This window comes from Mercenaria mercenaria, chromosome 9 (genome assembly GCF_021730395.1).
Source record: "Mercenaria mercenaria strain notata chromosome 9, MADL_Memer_1, whole genome shotgun sequence".
NCBI lineage: Eukaryota > Metazoa > Mollusca > Bivalvia > Venerida > Veneridae > Mercenaria > Mercenaria mercenaria.
The window spans coordinates 83,602,208-83,616,935 of record NC_069369.1 but is presented as its reverse complement, the minus strand read 5'-3'; the positions used below and the strand labels follow the sequence as shown (position 1 = coordinate 83,616,935).

Here is a 14,728-nt window from a genome sequence, read left to right as displayed (position 1 = left end):
CAGTATGATGTGACTGAATGGGGTATCATGTCGCGTGTTGACGGCGTAATATGCAAGTGAGGCAGCACCATAAAGTAGGACATTTTGCGTACTGTTACAAGTAGACACCTTCGTTTATATTACTGAAAATTGTTGAAAAAGACGCTAAACCCGAGCACACACAAGCACTAGATCAAAACCTGCTGTTTACTATAGTTCAATTAATTGCTTCAGTGGGAATATATTAGGTGATTGGCATTGTTCGTCATACTTTAGCTTATTTCTATTGGACATTTTTCAATTGGCCGATCAACGACCCAACAAAATGCCACATTTTCATAACCAACAAAATAAGTGTTTGTCATATTACTGTCTCTTTCTGGAAAATGTATCTGTTCTGGAGAAACAACTTCACATGATACATGTAATGAAATACACAACTTGATTTGCTCCTAATCTAACTTCCTAACAACAGGATATCATTCGACTTTGATACCGCCGTTTGATTGATGCTGACACTAAGTATCGTACTGTCATTGATCGGGCGTCACATCATTGAGCATTTTATTTTTATGATGTACGCGTACAAATAATTTACAAGAAATCAGTCTTAAACTGGGGTCAAACTGGAGTCAATTGGAAGTTACAGAAAAATGTCGTAAAACAATTTTTCTATTGCGAGTCATGGAAAAATGTGCCATGGATTAGATTTCTGAAACGGCTTTCAACGTAATGTAACAAGAATATATCCGGGCAATAACTGGAGAATGGTTGGGCCTACAACATCACTAGATGAGCAGTTATGTTTCTGAGATTAGTACGTCAAAAGGTCGTGGTCACAATGCCATTCAGACTAAATATTTTCATGCCTGGAGAATGCTTGTTCTTGAGGCCGTTAAACTGCATATCTTATCAGTGAGAAGTCAGGTCTAAGGTCAATTACCACAGGAAATAGTTTTCTGTTTAGCTGAGAAATTATGATCTTCAATAATGATAATAACATTGAAATATGAACAGAAAAAGGGTGCATAACAAGAATATGTGTTGACACAAAGTTTATGCCGTTAGTTTTTATGTAAATTCGGAGTACAAACATACCTTGATGTAATTAATTGGAAATTAATCTATCTAATTTTTTATTGACATTAATCCATGCGTATGCCATCAATCGATTCGTTTGTACAAAAGGGACATGTAGAATTATTTTTATTGGGATAGCTATAGTAAGCTTCTATGTTGTTGAAATGTGTTACTATCCAGTAAGAGTACATGTCATCTTTCTGTGTTTATAAAGAATGATGCCAAGGACAATACGCGGATACAGTCAATCGTTCACAGGTAAGATAGAGTACATTTTGGCGTGAGAAGTTACACCCACAAACCAAGATTTCAATAAAAGATTCTTTGGTGATCGTTGTGTACTATAAAATCTGGAGCACTATTTTGCATACACCAGTACTCCATGTGTCTAATGACACAATACATCAAAATAACAGGTACTTAAATATACTAAAAGACATCCGAATATGTTCCTATGTAAATAATATGGATATCAAACATAATAAAAATGAAAAAAAAAAAGATATGGTGATTAAACAATTTTCATCTGTGACAATATTAATATACGCAGATGTTTTGAATGGCAGGACTTTCACGTGTAATGTAAAGTGAGTACTGCCTAATTGTACTTAATATGAATTACATTTAATATGATTCTGCAAACCCGCTTAACTGAATAGGGAGAGCGCAGATCAACGGATCGCAGTTTCGTGATTTCGATCCCCAGGCGATCCCACGTTATCCGATAGATATTGTATTTGAAATCATTCGTCTTCCACCTCTGATTCATGTGGAGAAGTCAAGGTTACTTGTGGAAAACAGGCTAGTACTGGTTCAGAATCCAGGACCACTGGTTAAATTAACTGTCCACCGTACTGTTCAAAACGGCCCTGTCCAATCCAAAATAAAACAAATAATATGATATTGTATCATACAACTTCTTAAAGGCAAAGAAAATCGCCTATATAAGTGACCCCCCCCCCCCCCCTAAAAGCCAGACACTTTAATCCCCAATAAACAGGATCCGGTCTGGACCAGTCTGATAAGGGTCCATAAAACCCCTGTAGACTTGACATGTAGTCCATGTCAGAGGATCATAAATTTTTATTGATATGTAAAGCTAATTGGTTATTTCCTGTGCTATACATATCACTGATCGAAATGCAGTTTTTTTGTTGTTGTTTTTTTTTTCAGATTATGCACAAAATTGTTTTAATTGATAATATACTAATTGTAATTGCTCATTCTTGTTGAGTAATGTCCTGACTAATTAAATTGTAATTCTTACATCAAGACAATTCTCACCATTTTAGAAAACTCTCACCTGTATTTCATGAAAAAAGGAAATAATTATTTAAAACTCTATAAGAGAAATGACAAACATGTTTTTTTTTTTTCAATTATTAATTAAATATGATCCTTTTATCTAAGTAACAAAATAAAGACAGAAAAATTGAATATAGCTGGATTTTATTAGAAATTAATGAAGCGTTCAGTTGCATTTTCAATAAATGAAAAAAATATTTGGACCTTCATTATGATAATAAAATCCAGCAATAAACAGATACCATTGTTCAAAATACACATGATTTATTTATAGATGAATTATTCATTATTTTTTAAAAAGGTGCCTGGATGCATTTTCTTTATTTAATTTCTTTTATGAAAATCAAGCAATAATGGGATATAATTGTATATAAAGCTTGATTAATTGAAAAATAGATATGCTGTTGTATTTTATCACTTTGTTTAGTCCCAATTTAATCAGGCTTTCTAAACTTGTTATAGAAGTGAGAACTGGTTTGCTATAAAGGTGAAAAATATCACATGCAATCTATGTACTGCACAGTAGCTATACAGTAGCTTAATATGATAAACAGAAGCAAGTCTATCAATCGTCCAGTCTTGTATATTGGCTCTTACCGCCAATACGCAGACCATAAGCCACATACCTTACATACCAGAATCAGTGTCTTTAAGAATTCAGGCTTACTGAATTTGATCAGATTTTGTGATAATTGTGATGTTGTTTGTATTTACTTGTTATTTTTCCCCGGATTTTTAAATTAACCAACATTTCTATTACATAACAGCGGCCGTAGAAATTCTCTCCGCACTTGGTTTAAGTGTTACTAGTATTATATTTACTGATCCTTTGGAAACATAGAGAGCATTCAGTCTTCAAGTACCAGAGCACCGCTTAAGCCGCTGCAAAGGTTGTACGGGGTGTTACAAATTTTATTACCTCTAATGAACAGAATTAGTCAAGCCTAGACGGTACTTATTTTGCTTGTTTACATTCGATGCTTCCAAAATCTGGGAGCCTCCTTGGCCGAGTGATTACGGTCGTTGACTTCAAATCACTTGCTTCTCACCGATGTGGGATCAAGCCTCACTCAGTGCATTTAATTCTTTATGTGAGGAAGTCATCCAGCTGGCTTACGAAAGGTCGATCGTTCTACCCAGGTGACCGCCCCGTGATGAAATAATGCAAGGAGTGGCACTTAGGGTCTTCCTGCACCCTCAAGGCTGGAAAGTCGCCATATGACCTATAATTGAGTCGGTGCGACATTAAACCAAATAAAAAGCTCTTATTACAGACGTTATTCACTGTGCTGTAGGAGACAACACATTATCTCTTGTCTGTCGATTATTAGTCAGAGAAACATAATGTTGTTATAAAACAACCTTCTGATACAACATTTCCGCAACAACATTTTTTGCCTGATTTCTGTTAAAATATAAAAAAAAAACACTTGTATATCCTTTTAAAGAACTCGAAAGGCAGTTAAAGCAATTTTTTATTAGTTTAGAAAAGTGTTTATTTGAAAATTGAGAAAAAAATGTTTGAAAAATCTATTTGACTGTATCAGATATAACAGCCTTATGTTTTTATTAATTTCTAAGTACTTCAAATTATATTCATCTTGCTTATTCATACCTAATGCAATTTCTTTCTGTATAGAATTGCTTACAAGAAGATAATTGTTAAACTGTTCAAAGTATGGGATAGTCTTGTTGTATTTCATTCGAATGATAAAGAATTTTCACAAAAACACTAACAAAACTCTAACTGATTTTTGCTTTATATATTGCATTTTACCAAAGCAAATAATCTTTCAAATTTAAGGATAGGTTTATCGTCAGAAAAATATTTCATATTGTATCTTCCACTGTAATTGTCAGCCAATTTTTGGCACCATTTGTTAAAATTAATTTCGACATTGTTTGCGAATAGATTATTAAACTTTTTACTTAGCATAAAAGCAACTCACTGATGCAACTATTGTGAATAATACCTCATATATTTATTTTGAGCTTGTTGATTTTGACCAACTTTACATGGCCATAAACTGACATTATTTAAGATACTTCGAAATTCAGAACTGTCCCTCCATCACCCTCTCATCTTCGGGAACTTTTAAAATGATGTTTGTTTATGTCTAGGGCTTTCCTACAAAATAAAGAGTGCCTGTTTTGGAATATATTTATTATCTGATTTTGGTTGGGATTAGAGTGACACTTACACAATTGTGGTCAAAGGCGAATCTTCAAGCGTTTGATGGTGGAGGAAAAAACAGGTTCCCCTCAGGATTTCATACATGGGTGGTGGACACCTGTGAAGATCTTTCGTAAGTCAGGTGGATGGCTTCCTCATATAAAGCGGGGTCAATTACCTTAATTTAACCACTTGGCCATGGAGACACCCTCGATCGAACAGTAATTCAGATTGTGTTGGAAAAAATGTAACAGTTTCAGTTACAAAATTTTACATAATCAATGCCACCAATGTTATGAAACAAGATAAGTATGACATAAATAAAAATATTGACTATACTTAACGACACCTATCTGTTGTGCGTTAATTAGAGAATATAACATGGGTGTTTTTATTGAATTTATCTAACGGGTTGAATAATGTAATAAAAGGCGAGGCCCTGCCTCTTATTCAACAAATTTAATATATTCAAAGTGGAAAGACACAAATGTACTATTCGTTCTATTACATGTTAGCTTTTTCTCCATTTTTTCTTTCTTTTTTATTGTCAAAGTTAATTCGACCAACGTCTCTGATGTTAAAAACGATATTAAAGTCAAAGCTTTATTACACTTGCGAAACAATAAAAATAATGCAATGTCTTTATTTCACTCCAACGGCGTCAAACATGTAATAAATGTATTTATTGGTCTTTACATGATAGTACTTTTATATTTTGTCTTTCTCTAAGTCCCCAGGTGCCCGCTCGTGATGAAATAATGCACGCAGGGGCACCTGGGGTCTTCCTCCACCATCAAAGCTGGAAAGTCGCCATATGACCTATATTTGTGTCTGCGACGTTAAACCCAGCAAAATAAATAAATAAATTCTTTAAGTCAGCTGAGTTGTTACCCTTTCCCACGAAGGTCAACGTTGTTAGGCGTTTTATACCATATCATCACATGGGCTCCTTCATATTTCTTGAGGGACAGCATAGTGATATTGAATGTTTTTGTTTCAATACAACTCAGTATTTCTTTCATTGCTTTTTCTCTGCTATTTACAGAGGACGGTATGCTGTTCAGTTTAAATATAAGACGATTGAATCACAACGTCACTAGTTCGCGTTAAAACAGTTTAATGGAGTTTTAAAAGTAAATTATATTCTATTTTATTATACTTTCAGATTCGAAAAACAACTGTCGTCTAAAACCTGCCTGCTTAAGAAAAAAGGACTAAATGCAAAATTTAGAGTGATTTGGATTTTATTGACCTAATCTGGATGTTATGAATACGACTACACATAACAGAACGTGAACAAATGTATGTATGTTAAGTGACATTTAGACAAAGGAGCGCTAAGAGAATATCAGAGAAACAATTCATTACTATAATTAGAAAGACAGTCATACCATGAAGATGGTAAACAAGCAGATGCAGGAACCTTTAACTGAATAGCGATAAAAACAAAGTAACATATTGAATAGAAACATAAAAACCGATGTGTTAGCAATAGAAGCATACAATTTTGTATGAGGAATAAACTATTACATAAAACGGATAGATAAAATACCAGCAAATCTTTTGCCGAGTTTTGCGCTAAATAGGAATACTGTTTGCTGCAATTTCAGATACAATCCTGTGAAATTCTCCTGTCAGGAAATTTTATGTGTGAAATGGTGGAATAACTGCGGCTTTTAGTGTGCAGCATATAAAACTAAGGATTATATGAAATCATAATGAAATCATTTCAACATAGTTGCACCTTAGATGGAGAGTTCATACTATGTGATGCAAGGGTAGGAAAATTTTAACTGGTGTGTTTATTTAAATATAAGTGATATTGAAATACCACGAAATAGTTTAGAAGAAAAGCATTTATTAAATTATATATTTCTTCATGAAATCATTAAAATATGACAATAATTAGTTTTAATTTACCAGTCCTCTAGGAAAGCACATTTATACGTTTGGAGTAATATTTTATCTGATACATTTTGCATGTGACACAAATAAGCGGCAAAATGCATTGACCATCCTCAAAATGTTTTTGTAGAAATCTGGATGCAATTCATTGTGAAAGTTAATGGAAACTATACATAAACGGACAGAATAATCTTCACAGGTTGAGACGCTTATCACGTTAAATGGATTGAGTTCCATCATGAATACAAATAAGCCAATTTACAGAAGGATGTGATAACAAGTCTTTTGTGGCTCTGTCAAGTGTGCTTCTCATATTTTGTCAATGGCAACTACAGAAAAAAAAATATTTTTCATTTCTGTTCCGGCAAAATAGACATATTTGGCTACGAGTTTAAGATCGTAGGCGCTTTTGTTGTATTTTTTTCTGAGCAGAGAAAAACGAAACCATTAGGGGAATCGTAATATCTGATATCTCGAATTCTCCTCATATTTCCTTCGGTAATTTATGAGACAATTTAAATTGTAACAAATATATCCATCAGCAAGGGATTGCAAAATCCATTTCAAAGAGACGCTTGGAAGTTTACAGTGCTCCGAACTTGAAGTAAAATTTGCAACTACTGTTTACATAGGGAGGCATATATGCTAGTTAACACAATTCAAAAAAAAGGAAACGCTGCTAGGAGTTATTTTAAGACGGTAAAAATAATAGTGGTCATTACTTCCAGAGGGAGAAAATAAAACAAGTGAACATTTTTCACAGAGAATTGGAAAGTACATTTTTGGTGTTATTTCATTACAAAAACATTGATAAAGTACGCAGTCAGTGGAAGTTAACTGCGTTACCAAGGCTGTTTTTAGCCAAATATTTTTGATTTCCTTACTCAGATTCAGAAATGGCATTACAAATGGCAGTTGTATCAACCACTTAAAACTTTCACGTGGACAAACCATAAATAGATATTTTATACTACACAGAAACATAAGACGGTTTCGTCTCTCATACATTATCAAAGATTATGCTCTGATATTTTATCAAAGACAATAACATTAAATGAATGTAAAGGGACTAGAGTATTCATTCACAGGTGACACCATCTATGAACAAAGCCATTTTGATAAGAACGTGTAATGTACAGGACAAGTAAGTTCATCGCACTGATATAAACTTATTAATTGAAATATAAATCTTCAAAATCATCCTTTTAGTAGTGATTCCTATCGCTTAACTGTAGCTTTACGGCCAGTCATTACAATTTACTGTTTAATGACCAATAAGTGTGTACCCAAATACTGAAGATTACTTTTATTGGACGGCAATAACAGAATAATTACCACATTATTCAATGGTAACCGGGCTTAATTTCGTAAAACTGACTCGTAAGGACTTTTAAAAGATTGCATTGTCAAACTTTGCTGCAATTAATTGAAGAGTAAGTGTGTCCTGGAAATTTTCCATAATACGGAAATCTTGGGATATGTCACTAATGTAGTGAATTCATTCCCAATTATCGGACGAGATCGGTGCGTCTTATTAGAGACCGAGAAATAGACGAACACCATGGGACATTGTACAAAGTAAATCGGGAAATTATTCAGACAAATTCGTCAAGTGTGTCATCGAAATTGGACGTTTGTTGCGGAAGTTTATCAGGATTGTGTTTGATTTTTACAAAAGAAACATATATTAACATCAATCCTGCGTTCTGATATATTTTTCTCATTATTAGATAGCTACTTTTTACGAAAGGAGTGTTTTGCGCTTTGAATGTATAGTTGATGGATTTGTTCTAAAAAAGGAGTGAAATTCGTAATATGGGATAGGATAGGCCCATATATAAAAGTGCCTAAGGAATGATAAAGAATTAAATGGTTATGAATCCGAAATGGATGTAACAAGCTCGGAATGTTTCAATGCGTCAAACGCTTTAACGGACGAACCAACACCAGATATTGTTGTGAAAACTGTTGCTCTAGGTATGATAGACCTAGCTGTAGTTCTTGGTAACAGCCTTGTGATAGCAGCTGTATTGACTACCAGAAAGTTAAGGACTGTTACTAACATATTTATTGTGTCATTAGCGTGTGCTGATTTATTACTAGGTTTTGCTGTGTTGCCTTTTTCTATTTCTATTGAAGTTGTGGATGTTTGGTTATGGGGGCAAATATGGTGCAGCATGTGGCTAGCTATTGACGTGTGGCTATGCACAGCTTCGATCCTCAGTTTATGCGCTATCAGTTTGGATCGTTTCGTGGCAGTGACACACCCGATACGTTACCCGAGCATAATGTCACCGTTTCGTGGGCGCGTACTAGTTTCATTAGTGTGGATTCTTTCTTTTGTAATTTGTCTTCCGCCTTTATTAGGTTGGAATGATGGTGGTGAATCAGAAAAAAAGTACACAAACTCATTTCACAACCGCTCAACCTCAAATCTCGATAAGCTTCTAGACAGTCCCCCAGGATCCAGTGAAGATACTCTCTTTAATCTTACCGCTGCTGAATATTTCGATGGATTGTTATCCAATATCAGCCTGTTTATGAACAAATCCGACACTTGTAATTTAGAAAATCTAACTTGTGAACTTACGCCTACAAAGGGCTACAGGATTTATGCAGCGATGGGATCTTTCTTTATCCCAGCACTCGTAATGGTGTTTTTCTATTTTCGCATTTATCTGACCGCAGTACGTACTGCTGCTTCCATTCGGAAAGGCGTGCTAACAACTCGTGCAAGCAGTGAATTAGCGCACCATAATGGAATTGGTGATGACGAAATACATTTACGCGTGCATCGCGGTGGAGGTTCGTCGAGATATTCTTCATGTCGTAGTTATGACTGGAAATCTGCTTCACAACGTATTCTGAAGAAGGAACGCCAGGAATCTGCTCATTTAGGTGAACATCGAACGATCGTAAACGCAACTGATACTCGTGAATCTAACGGTCGAGCTCACTTGATTTTGAAAGATGATAAAACGCTTAAGGCAAATAATGGCAATTGCGTGAAATGGTCACACAACATTTTTAAACCTATTGCAAAACAGTTTAAGAGATCAAAAGAAAAGAGCTATATACAATCTAGTGAAGAGGATTCAACGGAAATGGAAGTTTTAAATTCAGAAGGCAAAAGCCATAGCTTGTCTAAGCCAAACTCTCTTCGTTTACACGGTGATAGTCCCAATAACTCCCCAGCTCAATCTTTGAAACGATCACCACGCAGAATCAAGTTACTCATCAGAGAAGGCAAAGCTACGTCGTCTATAAAAGGACATGCGCGAAAATTTAAAAGAGAAGCCAAAGCGGCAAAGACTCTAGCAATAATAGTGGGTGCTTTTATTGTTTGTTGGTGTCCATTTTTCACCATCTATTTATTAGGCGCATTCTGTCAAGGATGTGTCAGTGATATTGTTTTTGCTGTCTTCTTTTGGCTAGGTTATTGCAATTCAGCCTTAAATCCTTGTATATATGCGCTCTTTGCGAGAGATTTTAGGTCAGCCTTTAAAAGACTGTTGTTCTGCAAACGGCGGAAAGGACTTACCCACGCTACACGTGCAGATTATATCACAGGTACTCGGAACAGAATGGCTACTCCATTGCATGACAATGATAGTACATCTGATTTTTGAACAAAATGAAATAATAAGAGTTTTAGAAAAAATGAAATAATTATTATTCCGTGCAATAAGATAGAAAGAAATATTTGTATTTAAAACTGTAGAACTATGGAAGTCGAAATGAGTAAAGTACAATATTCTGTAGATTTCATAATGTTTGCCATTGTATTTTTGCCACTATTGTTGCCAAAGATGTCATAAATATTTACACGTTTTACCAACCAAAAAATTAGATCTTTAAGAACTGGAGTAAGGCTGTTCGGTATCACATCGGCATAAAACAATAGAACTGGGGCGAAAATTATCGAATCTTTAGTACCAACTTTAGTTTAATGTTGGAGATGATACTGAGTTTAAACATTATTAGAATAACTTTTACATTTTTTTCTTGTTATTTATATTGAGTATGTTTAACAACTTTGAACATATTCCAAAATACAAAGCATTACAGATACATTAAAGAATGCAATTTAGATTTATTTAAAGGTTCTGAAAAATGTCAAATGGTACATTGATAATACAGCACTTTTTCAGCCAACTCCTGTTTTTATCTAAAATCATTTCCGTCACGTATTTCTTGATTGGAAAGATTCTCATATTGAAATTTAATTTTGGTGTTTATTTTTTGGATATCGACTCGTGTCATTTCTAGCAAAGCTTAAAATCTTTTGTTAGGCATGTTATTAGTATCTTGTTATAACTCTTTAATCTATATTTAATGTATTGAGGGAAATTGATACAGAAATGTGTGTGGTAAAAAATAGAGTAAATTCAAATCACGTATCAAATTTTATTATGCAGTGCATGTCACGGTTAAAATTAATTAGTCTTAATCACATTTTTATTACATTTTTTAAAAAAATGGATACAATGAGACGTATGAGCACTTTCTTGCAATGTTCACGTTACTTTCTATAGAGACCTTTGTAGTTGTGACATTGCTGAAAGATGTACACCATTTTTCTGGTTTGATTGTTCAAGTTTAAATACTGTTTGTGATAACATTTTATAGCTAATCAAGATATAGTTCATTCAACAGCATAGTCTCATTTCGACACAGTTAAAATAGTATGAATTATTTTTCAGTCATTATCGTACACCCTCTAGCATCAACATATTTTGCATTTTAACATACTTCCCGTGCATTGTGTAGACAACGAGATATTAATTCTTTAAAGCAAGTATTGTTCTATTATACCGTAGAAGGTTATTGAAATCGATTTAGGCAAATAGATGAAAGATTGATTATAAAGGTTAAGGCTCCTCTTTTATGCCCTGTGTTAATATTACGTAATAAAACATTACACAGTCTTTGTTATACCGATGTAAAATTAGAAACAAACGCAATAGTGGAAAACGCAAAAGTGGACTGCCAGCATAATGGGTTACTGTTTACAATTGTGTTAATAATAAAAAGTCAAATTATTATGCAGTTTTCCTGTTTGTTCTGCATATATTCATTGTCTATCATTGTTTTGCTAATGAGCTAATTACTCTGTGAGTTTAACGTCACTCTGGCACAGTTATAGGTCTTGTGGTGACTTTCCGGAATTTTTTGGTTGGAGGAAGAACCGAAATGACCCTTCCATTCTTTGCCCTTTATTGGCAAATCGGCATTACTAGTGCCTTTTTACCGTTTACAATGCAGATATTCAAGAGTTTTATTTCGTTATTTAAAAGCTTCGCTTATGAATTTTGCATTTTTAATGGATCTTGTTAGACATACTGTTAATGAATTACTCTAATATGCTTGTTTCTGTTAAAACACGATTATGCTAAAATGACGTATCGTTAACGTGCGATGACGTCAATGTTTTTGTTGCGACCGAAAAAGAGCGCTACTATATTTTATCTACTGTTTTAGATTACGGGCATATTAGAACTGAAATAATGTATAACAAAATCGTGTTTTACCTAAATTAATACACTCAAAACCGGTTATACGTCGCCAGATTAATTCACTCGAGCTACGCCCTCGGGTAATTATTCCGTGTATTGATAACGTTGACGGTTTTTCTACACATTATTTCTGAACTAACAGACGAGCAACATTAACTAATATGTAAATACTTATAACAACTAAGTAAAAGATTATATTCATTTTCAACAAATTGGCTGGGGGCATATTTTACAGATCTTTTACATGACCCATTAATATCTAATCAATTCGATGTAGTTCTTAATCTTACTATCTAATAAAAATCATAACCAAATTCAACTTAGAATTGCTTATAATGTTTAAGTTTCGATGCATTTAAATGACGTTTCCCAGTTATGCATGTACTGATCTTGTGACCGTTGGTTAAATAGAACATAATAATTAGTTTGAATCAAAATTCAACCAGACATCACTACGGCGTAAACTGTCTTACAAAAATGTAAACAAGGTCTGCCACATGGATACAACCACAGACCTTTCGTAAAGCAGCAGCATGGTTTCCGTACATGAAGTAACTATACACCCCACAAGTGAGGTTCTATTCCCAAGGCGATGTGGGGCAAGTGTTTCAAAGTCAGCGACCTTAACCGTAAGCCTACGGATGCCCGAAAAAGCTAATTACCGAGTACATATATTTTCATTCTTTTATTTAACAAATAATTTATAGTAAAAAAGTGTTTTAATACTATTTATGCAGGATGGGCGGTTATACGTCGTGCGTAATAATTTCACGAGGGCGCAGCCCGGGTGAAATTATTTGAACGACGTATTCCCGCCCGAATGTATAAATAGTGTTAAAACACGATTTTGCTACAAATTATTTCAATTCTAATATGTTTTTGATCTCTATAGTAATAACCATTTGTTTGTGTATGTGTTATTTTGCTCGTTTAAATAATGATAATTGAATGATATTTTCCTTGTTCAGAGCTGGTATTTCGGTTTCTTAAGAATTAAAAATAATCTTGTTTAAATCTTTATACCATATATAAAGTCTAATAATGAAAATAAGGACAAAGACCTGTGTAGTCAGAAATGTTTATTTTACAGTTAACGTAGTGGACACGTAATGACATTCGGCAATTTCCGTTCGTTTACGTATTCTCCGAATGCGATTTCGGCATTCTTCGGTAGTTTAAAAAAATGATTTTCTGTGATGGCCGAAGGATTCCGAAATCACATCCGGAGGATATGCAGTCAACCGGAAATTGTCAATTGTTATTATGGATCCATTACCTTAAATTGAGCAGGAGGGTACAAAACAACCGTGACTCTTCTTGAAAATCTAAAAAGTGGAGTTCTCTAATATTTCATTGATCTTAATCTTAAAGACGTAACATGCATTTGCAAATGTATAATTGTGTTGAAAATATGTACACTTGACTGTCGGGATATAAAATAATCACGACAAAGAAGATTATAAATGTTTATTTTATTGTATGTATATATATTGGCATGTACTTAATAATGGTAAAAAATATCAATAAAAAATAAAATATGCAATTTTGTTTTCTACTTTACCGTACAGTTAACTAAGCAGAGTCTAAAAGTCTTAACAGTCGTCATCTCGTTTGATATATTGAAACAAATATGTTACTGGATACCATTGCAGTACATAAAGTAGCTGACAAATTTCACTCAGCAAAAACACGTTATCGCCATTACAGATAATCCACAAATCATATGCAGCTTTTAAGTTATGTAAACATCGCAAATAATTTTATCCTGTCAGTAAACGTTATTGAAATGATTGAAATGACCACTGGCACCAGACCAGAAGGAAAATGCCTCTGTCCATGTTATACCCTACCCCTAGGTATTCTATAAGAATCATGGTCATGAACGGGTAAATATACTAACCATTTCAATCGCGCATTTCATACCTAAAACGCGCAGTTCGGTAAATGTGTACTATGGATATTGAACAAGTGGTAGTTTATTTTTCATTGTGTACCGGTCACGTTTCTTCAATATTTCTTATCTTAGAGGAAAAACGCACAGTTTATAGTTTTTTTCAACGTTACACAAAAAACTTGGTTGAACTTCCCTAGTGACGTTCCGGTCTAGATTACAAAACCATTCTGATTGGCTGATGTGAAAATGTATGTCAGTCGTCGTTTAACTACACGTGTACGCTAAGATGTGTATATGCAGCATAAATGTGCATAATGAATTAAATGAACAGTATAGATGTATACCAATGTATGAATTTAAATTCAAAATCATATCTAAGATGAATTTCATTCATCATTTCGAGTTTTATTGTAAAACTATGAATATTTTGCATTCAGTTTTTGTTTGTTTACATTTCGCCTAACATGTGCACACTGCTGTGACCTCTAGACCGAATGTTCATTAGGGAAGTTCATGCAAGATTTTTCTGCAACGTTGACGGAAGCATAAACTATGTGGGGTATCTCTATGAAATATTGAGACAATATGACTGGTGCACGATCGAAGATAAAATACCGCTTGTTTAGTATGCCGGGTACCCATTCACCGAACTGAGCTTTTTAGGTGAGAAATGTATGGTTGAAATGGGTTAGTGCACTTTCCCGTTCATGACCATGGTTCTTACAGAATACGTAGGGGTAGGGTATAACATACAGAGGCATTTCCTATCTGGTCTAGTGCCAGTGGAAATGACATTGCAAAATCAAATCATTCCACCTAAGGATTTATTAATAGAACAGTTAAGAAAGAGGGTAAAATGAGTCTAGGGTTTGAAAT

The 14,728-nt window shown here is 34.1% G+C and overlaps 1 protein-coding gene across 1 annotated transcript in view; it reads left to right on the top strand.

Moving 5' to 3' along the window:
- Positions 1 to 13,492, top strand: part of LOC123547618 (octopamine receptor 1-like) — a 226,450-nt gene extending 212,958 nt beyond the window's left edge. The window contains exon 4 of the mRNA XM_045334871.2: positions 5,703 to 13,492. Within this exon, the coding sequence (XP_045190806.2) occupies positions 8,329 to 10,071 (1,743 nt within the window). The 5' untranslated portion in view covers positions 5,703 to 8,328 and the 3' untranslated portion in view covers positions 10,072 to 13,492. The remainder of the gene's footprint in view (positions 1 to 5,702) is intronic.
- Positions 13,493 to 14,728: the final 1,236 nt, after the last annotated feature.